Source organism: Marmota monax, unplaced genomic scaffold (genome assembly GCF_021218885.2).
Source record: "Marmota monax isolate L192 unplaced genomic scaffold, Marmota_monax_Labrador192_F-V1.1 WCK01_AAM20220418_F8-fsc00001, whole genome shotgun sequence".
Classification (NCBI taxonomy): Eukaryota; Metazoa; Chordata; class Mammalia; order Rodentia; family Sciuridae; genus Marmota; species Marmota monax.
Window position 1 is genome coordinate 52,090,534 of NW_026693777.1, and position 12,914 is coordinate 52,103,447.

Below are 12,914 nucleotides of genomic sequence, written 5' to 3' on the forward strand. Positions count from 1 at the left end.
TTCTCAGAGATAGAAGGAGCTGAGTCATTCCCTGGGGACCATCCCACAATCTCTTCCTTCACAAGTGACACAGGGCCGGAAAAAGTGCTTCTCTCCCTAAAACAACCAAATTGCTACTTCCGCACTAGCCTCCCGCACTCACTTTGTGCCAAGCTTTGGCTCCCACCCAGTCCCTCCTTGAGTTGGGAGCCAAGCCCCAGACTCCCTTGTCCTAGGAACTGGTCCAGAAGGCCTTAGTAGCCGGCAAAGAAGAGCTAGCTGTATGTCACAGCCTGGGAGGGCCGTCTGCCTGGGTGGGCTGTCAGGACACTCCTGTGTGGAGATTTGCTCCAGCTCAGCAAAGTGAGGACAAGTAAGGAAAGGCCATGTTAGTAGCCTTGCTAGAGACTGTGAGTGTTCACTCTAGCTGAGCTCTCCTTTCTGGGAATGGAAGGAATTTGATGTCACTAGTAGCTTTCTTCAGGAGTAACTCCTGGGATTCTGGAACCACACAAGCTCTCCCGAGACCTGGGACTTTACACAGATGAGGCTGAAATTGGGACAGAGTGTAAGCATGTGCAGGTAACTTCTCTCCTTTACAAGTTTCTTCTCTCTTCCCTTCCTTGGGAGGACAGTCCCTGCTTTGTCAGACAGCAGACACTCTTTGTGCCTTTAAGATTTAGTTTTAGGATTGCCAGGATAGAATGGTCAGTTCTTTGATTTGATTTGTAGGTAAGTTTTTCTTGGCCGATTTTCTTTCAAAGGGCATGGAGAGCATGTGGAAGCCCACTTGCATATATAGTACAGACCTATATTTCCCCTAGATACACTTATCCCTCAACCTTTGACCTTTCACATATGGGTCACTGTCAAGAGCATGGTAACGTTTTCCACTCTCAGCAAGACTCCACTTTCTTATGTCGCAGCAATGTTTTTCAAAATGGAGCACTTGTGAAACCCTAAGTTATGCCAGCAGACCTCTCAGGGATGCCAGACCTTGAGTAAGAAGCACATGAAGTTAAATTCTGTTTTTTCACATAAGGTGCTCAATTAGCAGCAGTGACACTATAAACACCCAAACTCTAAAACCAGATGGCATCGCTTGGCTATAAGGTCATTCCTACATGACTCAGAATGTACTTATGTTGATTTTAATTCTAAAAAGTCAGAATGAACAAAAACTTTAAAACTTCCTTTGGAACTCATGGACTGTTCCTCAACTTTTCTCCCTGCCTCAGAATTACAGGGATTTGGCGTGGTGGCTCAGTGGTAGAGCATTTGCCTGGCATGTGTGAGGCCAATTCTCAGCACCACATACAAATAAATAAATAAAGGTCCATCAATGGCTAAAAAGAAGAAAAAAAAGAATTACAGGGATTTATAGATGCTATTTTGAGAAATAATGTATCTTCTTTCCTAACAAGCAAGATCCTTACCTAAGGAAAGAGCAAGAAGCTGGACACAACTTGGGCTGTGGCTCACTTAGCAGGTCAGGCTGGATAGAGGAAATCCATTCAACCATACAACTTTGAGTTAGAGGGCTTTGGCGAGCCTCTTTCTTTCAAGGCCATCTGATTCATGGCTATTGTTGAGATCCCATTGTTGGACAGCTCCCACAAAAGTGATGTCTTCACAGCCAAAGTTAGCCACAATTTTCACTGATTGGTTGTACTCTTGACATCTGGGATCTTGTTGAGTTAAAAAGAAAAAATTCCCAAAGATATTGGGGCAGAGGGCATGTAAGCCAGATTTGAGCTACTGCTGCTGCTGCTGTTGCTGTGAGTGTGTGTGTGTGTGTGTGTGTGTGTGTGTGTGTGTAAGAAGTTCATTGAAGCAGCCAATGAATGAACTGATTTGCTTCTGAAAAATGTACAGATGGGGAGAGATAGGAGTTTAGAGAAGCACAGATGGGAAAGTTCTTTCATTTTGGTTTATCACTGAGCAGAGACCTGGAGTTGCTGTCAAGACTCACAGATGCAAACACAGGGAGGAAGAATGATACAGACACATGACAGGAGGCAGCCAGCAGGGAATGTAGTTCTGCAGGGTTCTGACACATGAGGAATGACACGTACCAAGGGGAGGGCTGGGAATTTCAGCACAAGTATCTAGTTTCCTATGTGAGGCCAGAGCTGGGTGTTCAAGGATGATTTGAAGACCCAGTGATATTTCCAGATGATTTATACAAGCTTCTCCTACCGCCCCCACCCTTAAAGAATGAGTCATGTCTCTGTACTTGATTTGCTGAGCCAAGTACTGCTCTCTGAAGTCTTTATGCAGCTTGATCAATTGAGTGATTTTTTTTTCTTTTCCTTCTCCTTTTCTTCTTCTCCTCTCTCCCCCATCCTTGGTACTGGTATGCAAGTGCTCTACTACTGACCTATATCTCTAGCTCAATTTTGCTTGTTTTGAAATCAATTTTCCTGTTCCATCATTTTTACAAAATGGTAGATAGACTTTATTATTGATATTACCTAATGTATAATCTCAATTTTGCTTTTGTGGTTCTCATTGGAAAAATTTTATAGAGCTCTGAGCACAGTGCACATCTACAGAGTAATCTCCTTTTGAAAATATCTGCTACCCTCTGTCCTTTTTTTTTTCATGGCCACCAAATAATGCAGTTGGAGTCCTTAGGATAAACCAATATCACTATGTTATAAGTTTCCTTCTTTGGTCACTAGAATGTAATGGAAAGTGTTTGAAATTTGTTGGCCTTTCAGATGCCTTCAGATGAAACTCAAGAATAACTTGAGTTTAGATGCCAAAAGTATGTTTGAAAAGTATACATGGGCTGGGCATAGTGGCGCGTGCCTGTAATCCCAGCAATTCGGGAGGCTGAGGCAGGAGGATCATGAGTTCCAAGCCAGCCTCAGCAAAAGCAAGGTGCTAAGCAATTCAGTGGGACCCTGTCTCTAAATAAAATACGAAATGGGGCTGGGGATGTGGCTCAGTGGTTGAATGCCCCTGAGTTCCATTCCTGGTTATCCCTCTGTACCCAGAAAAAAAAAGAGTATACATGGGATTGGTTTGGCTCTGTATTTTTAGATGAGTGTGGGATTACTTGCCTGGACAACCCAGCTCATTCTAGCTGCTGTTAATAAACTTGGGATACATCCAGCTGCCCTTGTAGTAGAGAACCCATTGGTTCCCTCACTGGGGGAGCCTAAGGCAGTGGAAAATGTTTCAGTCCACGCCACTATACTTGCTGAGACCTGCTGATGGAAACACTGATCTTTCCTTGCCTGGAATAGGAAGGACCGAGTTTCTTTAGAGACTTGTGGGCTGTCAAAACCCAACACAACCTTCTTTCTACCACCACTGCTGTGCTTGTGGCCTGCTATGCCTGCAGCCCTCTTTGGCTGGGGATCCTGCCTTCTTTCCCCATTATCTCACATGGGCGAAAAGCAGTTCCACCCATTCCTTTTGCATTTGAGTTCTCTATAATGTCCACTTATTTAATGGAAAAATGAGCCAATTTCTAGAATGATGTCTTGAACTAGAAGGAAGTCCTTAGTAAGACGAGTATACCTAGAAAGGCCTTAAAGCCTCTACCTGTGTAAATCCAGCTACTGCCAGACCAATGTCCAGCAGGCAGATGGAAGGAAGGGGAGCACTGTAACTGCAAATTCTATCAGGACTGCCAAATGGCCAGTTAACTACCCCAGTCCAGAGGTGCATAGGGCATTATCATTCAGCCCTTGAGTCAGAGAGGAAGACCAGGTCACGTTTGTCAAATGTGGAGAACAGGGACTGACTTAACTCTTCCATATACCTTAGTGGACATCCTTCCCATGAACTTACTCTGTTCTGTGGGTGAGAAGATTAACTGGATAGTTTGCATGATGTTGACATAGGAGCCAGTTGAGGCTGAAGGGCCAAAGTAGGCTTAGTGGGTATGGTGTCACACCTTCTATAAACCATCTCTCACTGTTCACAATGCTTCTGCTAGAGAGAGACCATGGGGCTGAGCTAGTGTGTTTTATTTTTGTTTTTGTTTTATTGTTATTGTTTTTTGAGACAGGGTCTCTCTAAGTCACCCAGGCTGGCCTCAAGCTTGCAATCCTCCTGTCTCAGCCTCAGGAGCAGCTGGAATTACAAGTGTGTGCTACCACGTACAGCTTAGTGTGGTTTACATGATCATAAGATGTAAGCATCGTGCCCTAATGTTGATTAAGACTATGATGGCAAGATGCCCAAGGTCTCAGTGTGAAAGTGAGGCTGAGAAATTTAAGTGCCTGTGTGTTAGCTTCCACTGATCCCCTCCAAGACACACCCACATGTGCTCCCTGGGGCTACTTCCCCTTGGGGTGTGAGTGTTGACCTCTTGCTCTTCATTTTCTTCTTTCTTCCAATACTTTTACTCTAACTCCAGGGAATTTTCTTTTTGAATCACAACTCCAAGACTTGTTTGAAGGGTAAATTGAATTTATTAATGAATCAGAGAAAACAGCACAAAATGACCATGAAAAGCCAAGAAAGATGAATAGGGTTTCACTCTGCCTGACTCTCCTGTGCTTATTGGAATAAAGCCTCCCTGGGTCAAAAGGATGGAGCCCCTTCATGAGGGAAGGCTGGTCCTGCAGGGGGAGCATAGTGTTCCTCTGCTTCTGTGTTATGACTCAAAAACTCTCTCTCCATACCCTGTGGAAACTTTCTTTCCACTGGGTTATAAGTCTGCTCATCTAAGACCTAAACAACTTAGAAAGAATGTTTTTAAAGACATTTTTTTTTTATTTTTAAGCATACTTTTTCACACCTTTGGATTTAATTTTATTTTGTTTGAAGCAGCATATTTAGAGAGAGATTCAAGCCTGACCCATTTTTAATGCTGCTAAACGATCTAGACCTAGGTTTATCCCTTTCACACTCAGAGAGAAAATATTAAAATCTTACATTAGACTTTTCAACATTAGCATGACCATACATCATCTCATTTGATCCTCACAAGAGCCCTGTGAGGTAGGCAGACAGGCATCATGGCTCCAGAACACAGAGGACAGAGTTGTAACTGGGAGAGGTGATAAGTGAATTCATGTCCTCTGGCTCCTGGTCCAGGGCTCCTTCCACTCTAAGATGAACTGAGCTCATCATTATGAGCAAAGCAGCCTTTTTGCTTAGAATAAATGAACTGTCCTTTGGGCTTGCAAACACAGGCAATTTAAAGTACAGACCTCATCAGAGAGCTACGGAGTAAACACACTTGAGCTCAGTTCAGCATCAGCATTAGATGGATGAATAGGACAGAACATGGACATCTTTGACAAGGGTTTCTGCTTGTTTTCTTGATTCTCACCTGGACCATGTTGGATGTTGTAACTTTAAAGCAGCAAAGTCCAGGAGGAGAGTAGCCATTCAAAGGACTTTTTCATCTAGTAATTTATTGATTCCTTCACAAATCCTCTTGAGGTTGGGCCTACAGTCTCCATCTAAACTATAGAGGGTGGATAGGAACTCCACATCAGCAAAGTGGTTGAAGACATGGTTGATGCGCCCATGGGTCCTGGGCGTCAGGTGCCGCTGCACCAGTTCATGAACCAGTTCCTTGCACTCATGCAGGAGCTTGGAGAGCACGTTCTTATCGAAAGTGTATTCTACCTCATAGAAGCTGACCATAGTCATGGCGGTCTGGTTCAACTTCTTCCGGAACTTCTCCACAATAACAACCTCTTCCTGATTGAACTGGTTGTTCCTATAGAGAATCCCAATTTTGATTGCCACCTTGATTAAGTCTTTCATTATCTTGTGGGCTTCCTTCTTGTTGTGGGTGTGCTCTTTGGTGACTTTGTAGAGCTCATCAAAGATCTCACTGCTGGTGTCGTCAATCAACATGTTGACCACAGTTTTGCTTGCTATTTTGCTCAGAATCTTCTTCTGGGCTTGAATGGCAAGACTCTTTGAACTAAACACATCAGAACCTATAGTAAGAAAAGAAAGAAATGTTTTAGGAATATGAGACTTGTTAATTATGTTTCTAAAAACTCATGTCTTTATATACCATAACTCCCTAAGTGAACTCCACACAAGCCTGGTGGCCCCACATTCTCTTCACATGCTGTGCCTCTTTGACCTTTGGAACCTTCTTAACTGTTCTTGTGCTCTTTGCAAGGGAAGTGGTCTCCTCTTGTCCAGGCTACATCTCACTATTTTGGATCTTCAAGCATAAAATCTTTTTTTAAAAAAATTTTTTATTGTTGGTTGTTCAAAACATTACATAGTTCTTGACATATCATATTTCACACTTTGATTCAAGTGGGTTATGAACTCCCATTTTTACCCCGTATACAGATTGCAGAATCATATCAGTTACACATCCATTGATTTACATGTTGCCATACTAGTGTCTGTTGTATTCTCTACTAGCTCATGGAGAACTCCCTACAATTGCTGCCACCATGGAAACATTCAGTTTCACAAATTACACAGGAGCAAATTATTGCATTAACGACAGAGATCAGTAGAACCAAAGCAGTAGGCACCAAGGGCCTTCCATGGCCCCAGTAAGCTCTCTCTCCAAAGTCTAAGACTATAGGATCTTTAAGCAACTTGACATCCAAGTGAACTTGACATAGTCAGGATTTTCCCTTCAGCCTCAAGCAAAGAGAATAAACACATATCATATAGAACATAAAAGGAATGAATTGTGTCTCCTGACTACCCCAAGAAAGCTCTGATTTCCTGATTTATGCTTTTCCAGAGTTTGAGACAAATGTTATTCTTGCCCAGTGTGATCATCCACCGTGGTCTCCAGACTTTGTGTGAATAACTTTTGCTCAAAAAAAAAATCAAATATGTCCCCCTATGACAAATATTTAGAAGCACTAGGATTTTCAAAAGATTGTGCTGTAAGCTTTAAAGTCAGTAATGGCCCTGTCACTGAAACATGTCTATGTCTCCTCAGGTGATTATTCCAAAAGGAACAATGAAATATAGATGGATCTGTCTTGAAATATAAAAAAATGAGTCATTACTTTATAGTCACAGCTTCTAAAAACTGCCTAAGAATAAGGTCTGTTATCATTTGGATCTTTAATGTACCCTGAAAAGCCTATGTGTTAGGCAATGCCAGAATATTCAGAGGTGGGATGATGAGATTATGACAGCTGTAATTCATCAGTGGATTAATCCATTCAATAGATTGATAATTTGAAAGGACTACTGGGTGGTAAACTGTAGTCTGGTGGGAATGGCTGGAGAAAGCAGGTCACTGGAAGCATGCCTTTGGGGACTATATCTTATCCATGGATTCTTGTTCTCTCTCTGCTTCCTGGCTGCCATGACCCTCTGCCATGATGTTCTGTTTCACCTTGGTCTAATTTTTAAAGAAGACCTTGCTGTGCACCCTTTAAATGGACAATAATGGATATCATATCACAATGGTACTTGAATTACTTCATATTTCTGATCTCTAGAAATATAAAATGGTGCATTAGTGTTTTAAGCCACTAACCTTGTGATAAATTGTTACAGAAGCAATCGGAAATTAATTCAGGTGAGTAGAATTCAAACTTCCTATTTTATTTTTTGAGACAGAATCTTACTGTTGTCCATGCCATCCTTAAATTCCTGCACTCAAGCAATCCTCCTGCCTCAGCCTCCTGAGTAGCTGGAACTGTAGGTGCATGTTCATTTCCCAATATTATTTGATCAGGGAAATCTTTCTGTCTTCTTAGTAGAGCAATCACCTGTCAGGTTTGCCAGCAATCAGGAGTTTCCCAGATAGTGGACTTCACTGATAAATTTGAAAAAATCCCAGGCAAATTAGGACAAGTTGGTCACTTTACTTTTATTCTTGAAGTATTAGTGATTGTGCATCATTGAGATTAAAAAATGAAAAACAGAGATGCAAAAAAAGAAAACATTTCAGAAAGTGGAAGCAGATAATGTTTAATTAATGGGTAAGATGCTTCTAGATATCTCAGCAGGGTAAGCTGTACACTCTACATATTGCCACACTTCTCACCCCTTTCTACCTGCTTTTCAATTTTAGTGTCATGGGCTGGGGGTGTAGGTCAGTGGTTGAGGGCTTGCCTAACATATGTGAGGCCTTGAATTTGATCTCCAGCACTGCGATTAATTAATTGAACTAATTCTGGAGTCAACTCTAACCCTTTTTATCCCCTTTAGACCAAGGACTCTTTATTCCTTTCTTTTCCTATAGTTATTTAGCACTTACTATTAGCTTGATTCTGTATGAAGTATTATGGAAAAATCCCCCCAAAAGTATTCAGTTGGGTCTTATTCTGAATATGGTTCTGCAAGGAGGCAAGATATAGATAACAAAACAAAATGCAGAAACATGAAAACAGCCTAAATCAGCATGAATGGTAATTGTTGGCATGAGCTCTGAGGACTCTGAAGGTAGATTTGAATGTAGGTAGATGGAGACAGCTACAATGTTAGAAAGCAGTTTCTAAAGTCAGGATACAGGCCAGTAATTTCCACCAAGATGGTAAGTCCCTTGGTGGTTTCCCTGATGTTTCCAGTCATCTTTCTTGTAACAAAAAAAAAACCCAAAAAACAAAACAAAAACAAACAAAACTTATTTTGTACCTACACGTGAATTGGGAGTACAAACTTCTAGGGTGAGAGCTTAGAAGGATCGCAGTGTGAACAACATCTCTGAAGACTTAAAGATCAAAACTCTACAGCAGAAAAACTCAAATGTTATAGATAAACAAAATCACTGGAAAGCTTTAAGGAAAAAAATTCACCACCAACACCAATGATCCCAAGCTGTCACAAGCTCCCTAAGTGATTATGACATGTTAAATGTGCCCCACCATGTATCCTGTGAGTCCTGTTCTGTCCTCTAGGATAGAAGGATCTGTAGTCAAGTTAAATGAGTTTGTAGATGACTAAATATTAAGGCTGGCTCTTGATGGTTCACCATACAAGTAGTTTACTAAGGCTTTGAGCAGTACTGCGAGAAAGATAGCTGCATGTATAGTTTTATTTAGTCCACTTCCCAAACTTTCTGGAGACATGCACACACACACACACACACACACACCACATCTTTTACATATAGAAAATAATGGGAAGGATGAAGAGAAATAAAATAAAGACAGGCTGGTCAACAGAACACTTTTAATACCTCCCAAAGATATGTCAGGGCACAGTGGGGAGATTCCACTTCTTATGGTTTGGATATGAGGTTATGTCCCCCCTCCAAAACTCCTGTTAATGCAGGAATATTCAGAGGTAAAATGATTAGATTATTAAACTGTAACCTGATCAGTCCATCCTAGTTTGAATGAACTGACTGGGTGGTAACTGTTGGCAGGTGGGGTTTGACAGGAGTAGGTGGACCACTGAGGGCATTCCCTGGAAAGTTTGTTCTTCCTACAGCCCCTTCCTGTCCTTTTTCTGCTTCTGACCCATCTATGAGATGAGCCATTTTCCTGTGCTCTGGGCCCTTCCCATGATGTGCTGCATCACCTTGGGCCCAGAGCAATGTGGTCAGCCACCTGTGGACTGAGACATCTGAATCTGTGAGCCCCAAATAAACTTTTCCTCCTCTAAGTTGTTCTTGTTGGGTATTTTGGTCACAGTGATGAAAAGCTAACTAAAATACCACCGTTCCACCATGAATACATGATGTTACAATGATTTGAGGGAGAGGATGTGCCCTGAGGGGCAGTCCGATTCAGAAGATTTTGTATAAGCAAGGGAAATCTTGGCCTTGCTTTCATCCATCCTTTTGTCTCAGTCTTCTGCAAAGGGACCGTGTTGGTGACCTATAAGGAAGGGATACTGTAGGCAGAGAGGAAGAGCATGAGTTAGACTTTGAGAGTCAAGGTCAGGAGTATGCTTGGAATATTTGGGGGAATAGGCCTAACTAGTGGACATATGCTTCTTGGTGGAAAATACCAAGATATCCAGGATAGGCCTTGGCAAAACCCGTTTTCTCACCCCTGTATACAATCCTGAGGAAAGCTCTTTTGGCTCAGGATAAATTTCTTTTGACTATGTTTGAACAAAAGTTCCCATTCTCTAGCCACGAAAGGTAAGAGATTAAATATGATACTTCAGAGCCTCTAAACATAGAGCTATAAATATGATTATACAGCAATAATATAGCTCCCCTGACCAGCATAATGAGACAACATTGATGAAGCTGAAAAATCCATCCTTGTAGAAAGAAATGGAAACTTTCTGAACTAAGATTGATGGGAGAGCTCGAGTAAAGGAATGTGAAGTCAATGCTTTGAAAGTAAGTATCTTAGGACATTTATAAAAAAAGGAAAAGTACCAGGACTATGTTGGGAGAATGGTATGACAGGAATAGGGAACTAGTTTAGGGAGACAGAAAGCAAAAGATAATCTAAGTGGGGACTTCACTGGGACTAGTCTGAGTTACTGCTATTATAAATGATGTTCATCCAGAGAATAAGTGATGTTTCCATGATTCTAGAAAACACCAACCTTTCTCAGATGGTGAAATGCCACACTGATGGTGATAAACAGCAAGATCTTACCAAGCCAGATGAATGGGCCTAAAAGAGGCAGATGAGCCTGGTAAGATGAGCATGGTAATAACAAGGTAATAGATTTGAGGAAAGATGAAGTAAATGATGATTATAGAAGATTACAGCCTCTGAGCTGTCAGCTATAGCCTAGGAGAGTACTTTGAGCCTCACCCAGGATGTGGAGGTGGAGAGGGACCAGGGGACAGCTCTTCTGTCACTCACAGGACTCTGCAACTTCTCTACCTCTATAAGAAGGGTGTGGAAAAAACTTGAATATAAATATGTAGAGTTGTATCAAAATTAGATAGCTTGAAATTATGTGTAATAGCCAGCATACAGACAGTATCACTTGACTTCTGTAAACAGCTTAAGATGAAGGCAGGAAAGCAAATTAGCTAAAAAATGTTAAGTAGAAGTTAACAGTGGACATGGTATCCAGACAAAAATAACCTATGGTGCTTTATGAGCACCATCTGTCACAACAGAGGACCCAGGGTACAGGGAAGGTGGGAGGGAAGGCCCCAGGTCATGGGGGGCAGGGTAAGACCCTGTGCCAGAGGGAGATCTGTGGTAGTCCATGCTTCTGACTCTCAATCACTTACTTTTAAATATTGGGGGGGGGGGAACTACAAGCAAGCTTCCTTGAGATGGAGCAGGCTCACAACTACTTTGAACTTATAGGAACTATCCTGCTCAGCTGCTTATGCACCCAGAAAAGATGAGTGGTCCTGTTATGTCCCTCATGTTTTACCCATCACTACTGATGAGGGGCCAGGAGCTGGAAGCGGGGGTGAGGGCCTCCCCTCTCCCTTCTCATTTCCTTTTCTCCTCTGGGTGAATGATGAGGAAGAGATTGGCTACAGGAGTAAGGTAGTTGGCAGGAAGGGATGCCCATGACAAGAAGACATGGTTTCTGCTTTAATTCTTGGTTGTCCTTAAGTAGCGATGGGGACAAGATTATCAAGGAGCCTTGAGTAATGTTTTGAAATGTAAATGTAACACAGTTGTGGTTTCCAGAAAGACTAACTGAGTTATGGCATCTTCAGGGGAGTCAAACTAGTCAAACAATTTTCCTTCCCTAGTATAAAACTGTTTTTTGTATACTACTGGAATATCAAAGAAAGAACAGGGAGCTGGAGGAAATAGAATCAAATGAAATTGTTAAGGGATGGTGGGGCCTTTAAGTTAGGGACAAGCAAAAACCTTGATCTCCAACCTCATGGAAAAGTGATCAAAGCTTAGAAGCTCATGAGAAGTGCTTTTTGTTGATCTGATCCCTTTCATACTTGAGTGAGATGGTATTTTTGAGGCTTAAGAAAGGCATTCAGAGGGCTGAGGTTGTGGCTCAGTGGTAGAGCGCTTGCCTAGCACATGGGAGGCACTGGGTTTGATCCTCAGCACCACATAAAAATAAAAAAAGAAAGAGAGGAAGGAAGGTAGGTATTATTTCCATCTACAAACTTGAAAAAATATTAAAAAAAAGAAAGGCATTCAGAGACATTTAAAATGCATACACAGTGTAACTTAGATGAACAAGGAGGGGTTAGGGTTAGTCCTTGAGGACTTCTGTTGGTTTGGTCTCTCTCTAACTTTCCAGAAGAGCCCCACCTGCCTTAAAGACAGATCCTCTGGTGAATGATGAGAAAGGTCTTCTAAGAAGACCTGAGCTCCCCTAAATTTCCATTACCTGCAACAAGAAGAAAGTAGTTTGTGTGTTCTATGGACAGGGACACCGTGATTTAAAGGGCAGCAGCCTCCACCAACACCACTGGTGTGGTGCACAAAATGAAAACATTAGAACCTTTATTTATGTTTTATTGTAATGGAGAAAATAAACTTTACTAATATCTAATACAGAGACTGACCCTGGTCCCCACTGGTGTGTGGCATTCTGAAGGAAGAAAAAGTTACCCAGCATGGTATGTGAGTGAGTGTGTGTGTGTGTGTGTGGGGGGGGGGGTGTCTAGCGTATACCTCACTTGTCTGTGCCCTTTTAGAAGTTTTGCTTTATTTCAGCATATGTTTATGTATGCTTGGTTAAACAGGATCACTGATTATATTATTTAGTTCTAACTAAACTAACCATTGCAAAACAGACTGGTGGTTTAGAAAGATTTCTGTAAGAAACAAAACCAAGGACTGAAGACCATGCATTAATCATGTAAGTACATGCAAACCATGAGGGGATGGCAGAGCTGGTGACTGTGTTCCTTGTGGCAAGAGCTTTTCCACAGCCAAACTATAAGGGAAAAGTAATGGTCTAACCAGATCTGATAAGAGATGAGCCATAAACATTTCAAAATTTTTAATAAGATGATTTGAAATATGGATTTCAAACACTTTTATTTGCCTTGAGTTATTTCCCAAAGGCAATAGGAAGACTTAACAGTTAACAAGACAGTTTTTTGTATTTCATGTTTGAGGTAGGATCTCACTGTGTTGCTCATGCTGGCCTTGAACCTA

The 12,914-nt window shown here is 41.7% G+C and overlaps 1 protein-coding gene across 1 annotated transcript in view; it reads right to left on the bottom strand.

Moving 5' to 3' along the window:
• Nucleotides 1–4,392: 4,392 nt before the first annotated feature.
• The window catches only part of Tnfaip8l3 (TNF alpha induced protein 8 like 3), a 35,817-nt gene continuing 27,295 nt past the window's right edge, over nucleotides 4,393–12,914 (bottom strand). Inside the window, exon 2 of the mRNA XM_046460657.2 lies at nucleotides 4,393–5,897. Coding sequence (XP_046316613.1) covers nucleotides 5,335–5,897 — 563 coding nt within the window. The 3' untranslated portion in view covers nucleotides 4,393–5,334. The remainder of the gene's footprint in view (nucleotides 5,898–12,914) is intronic.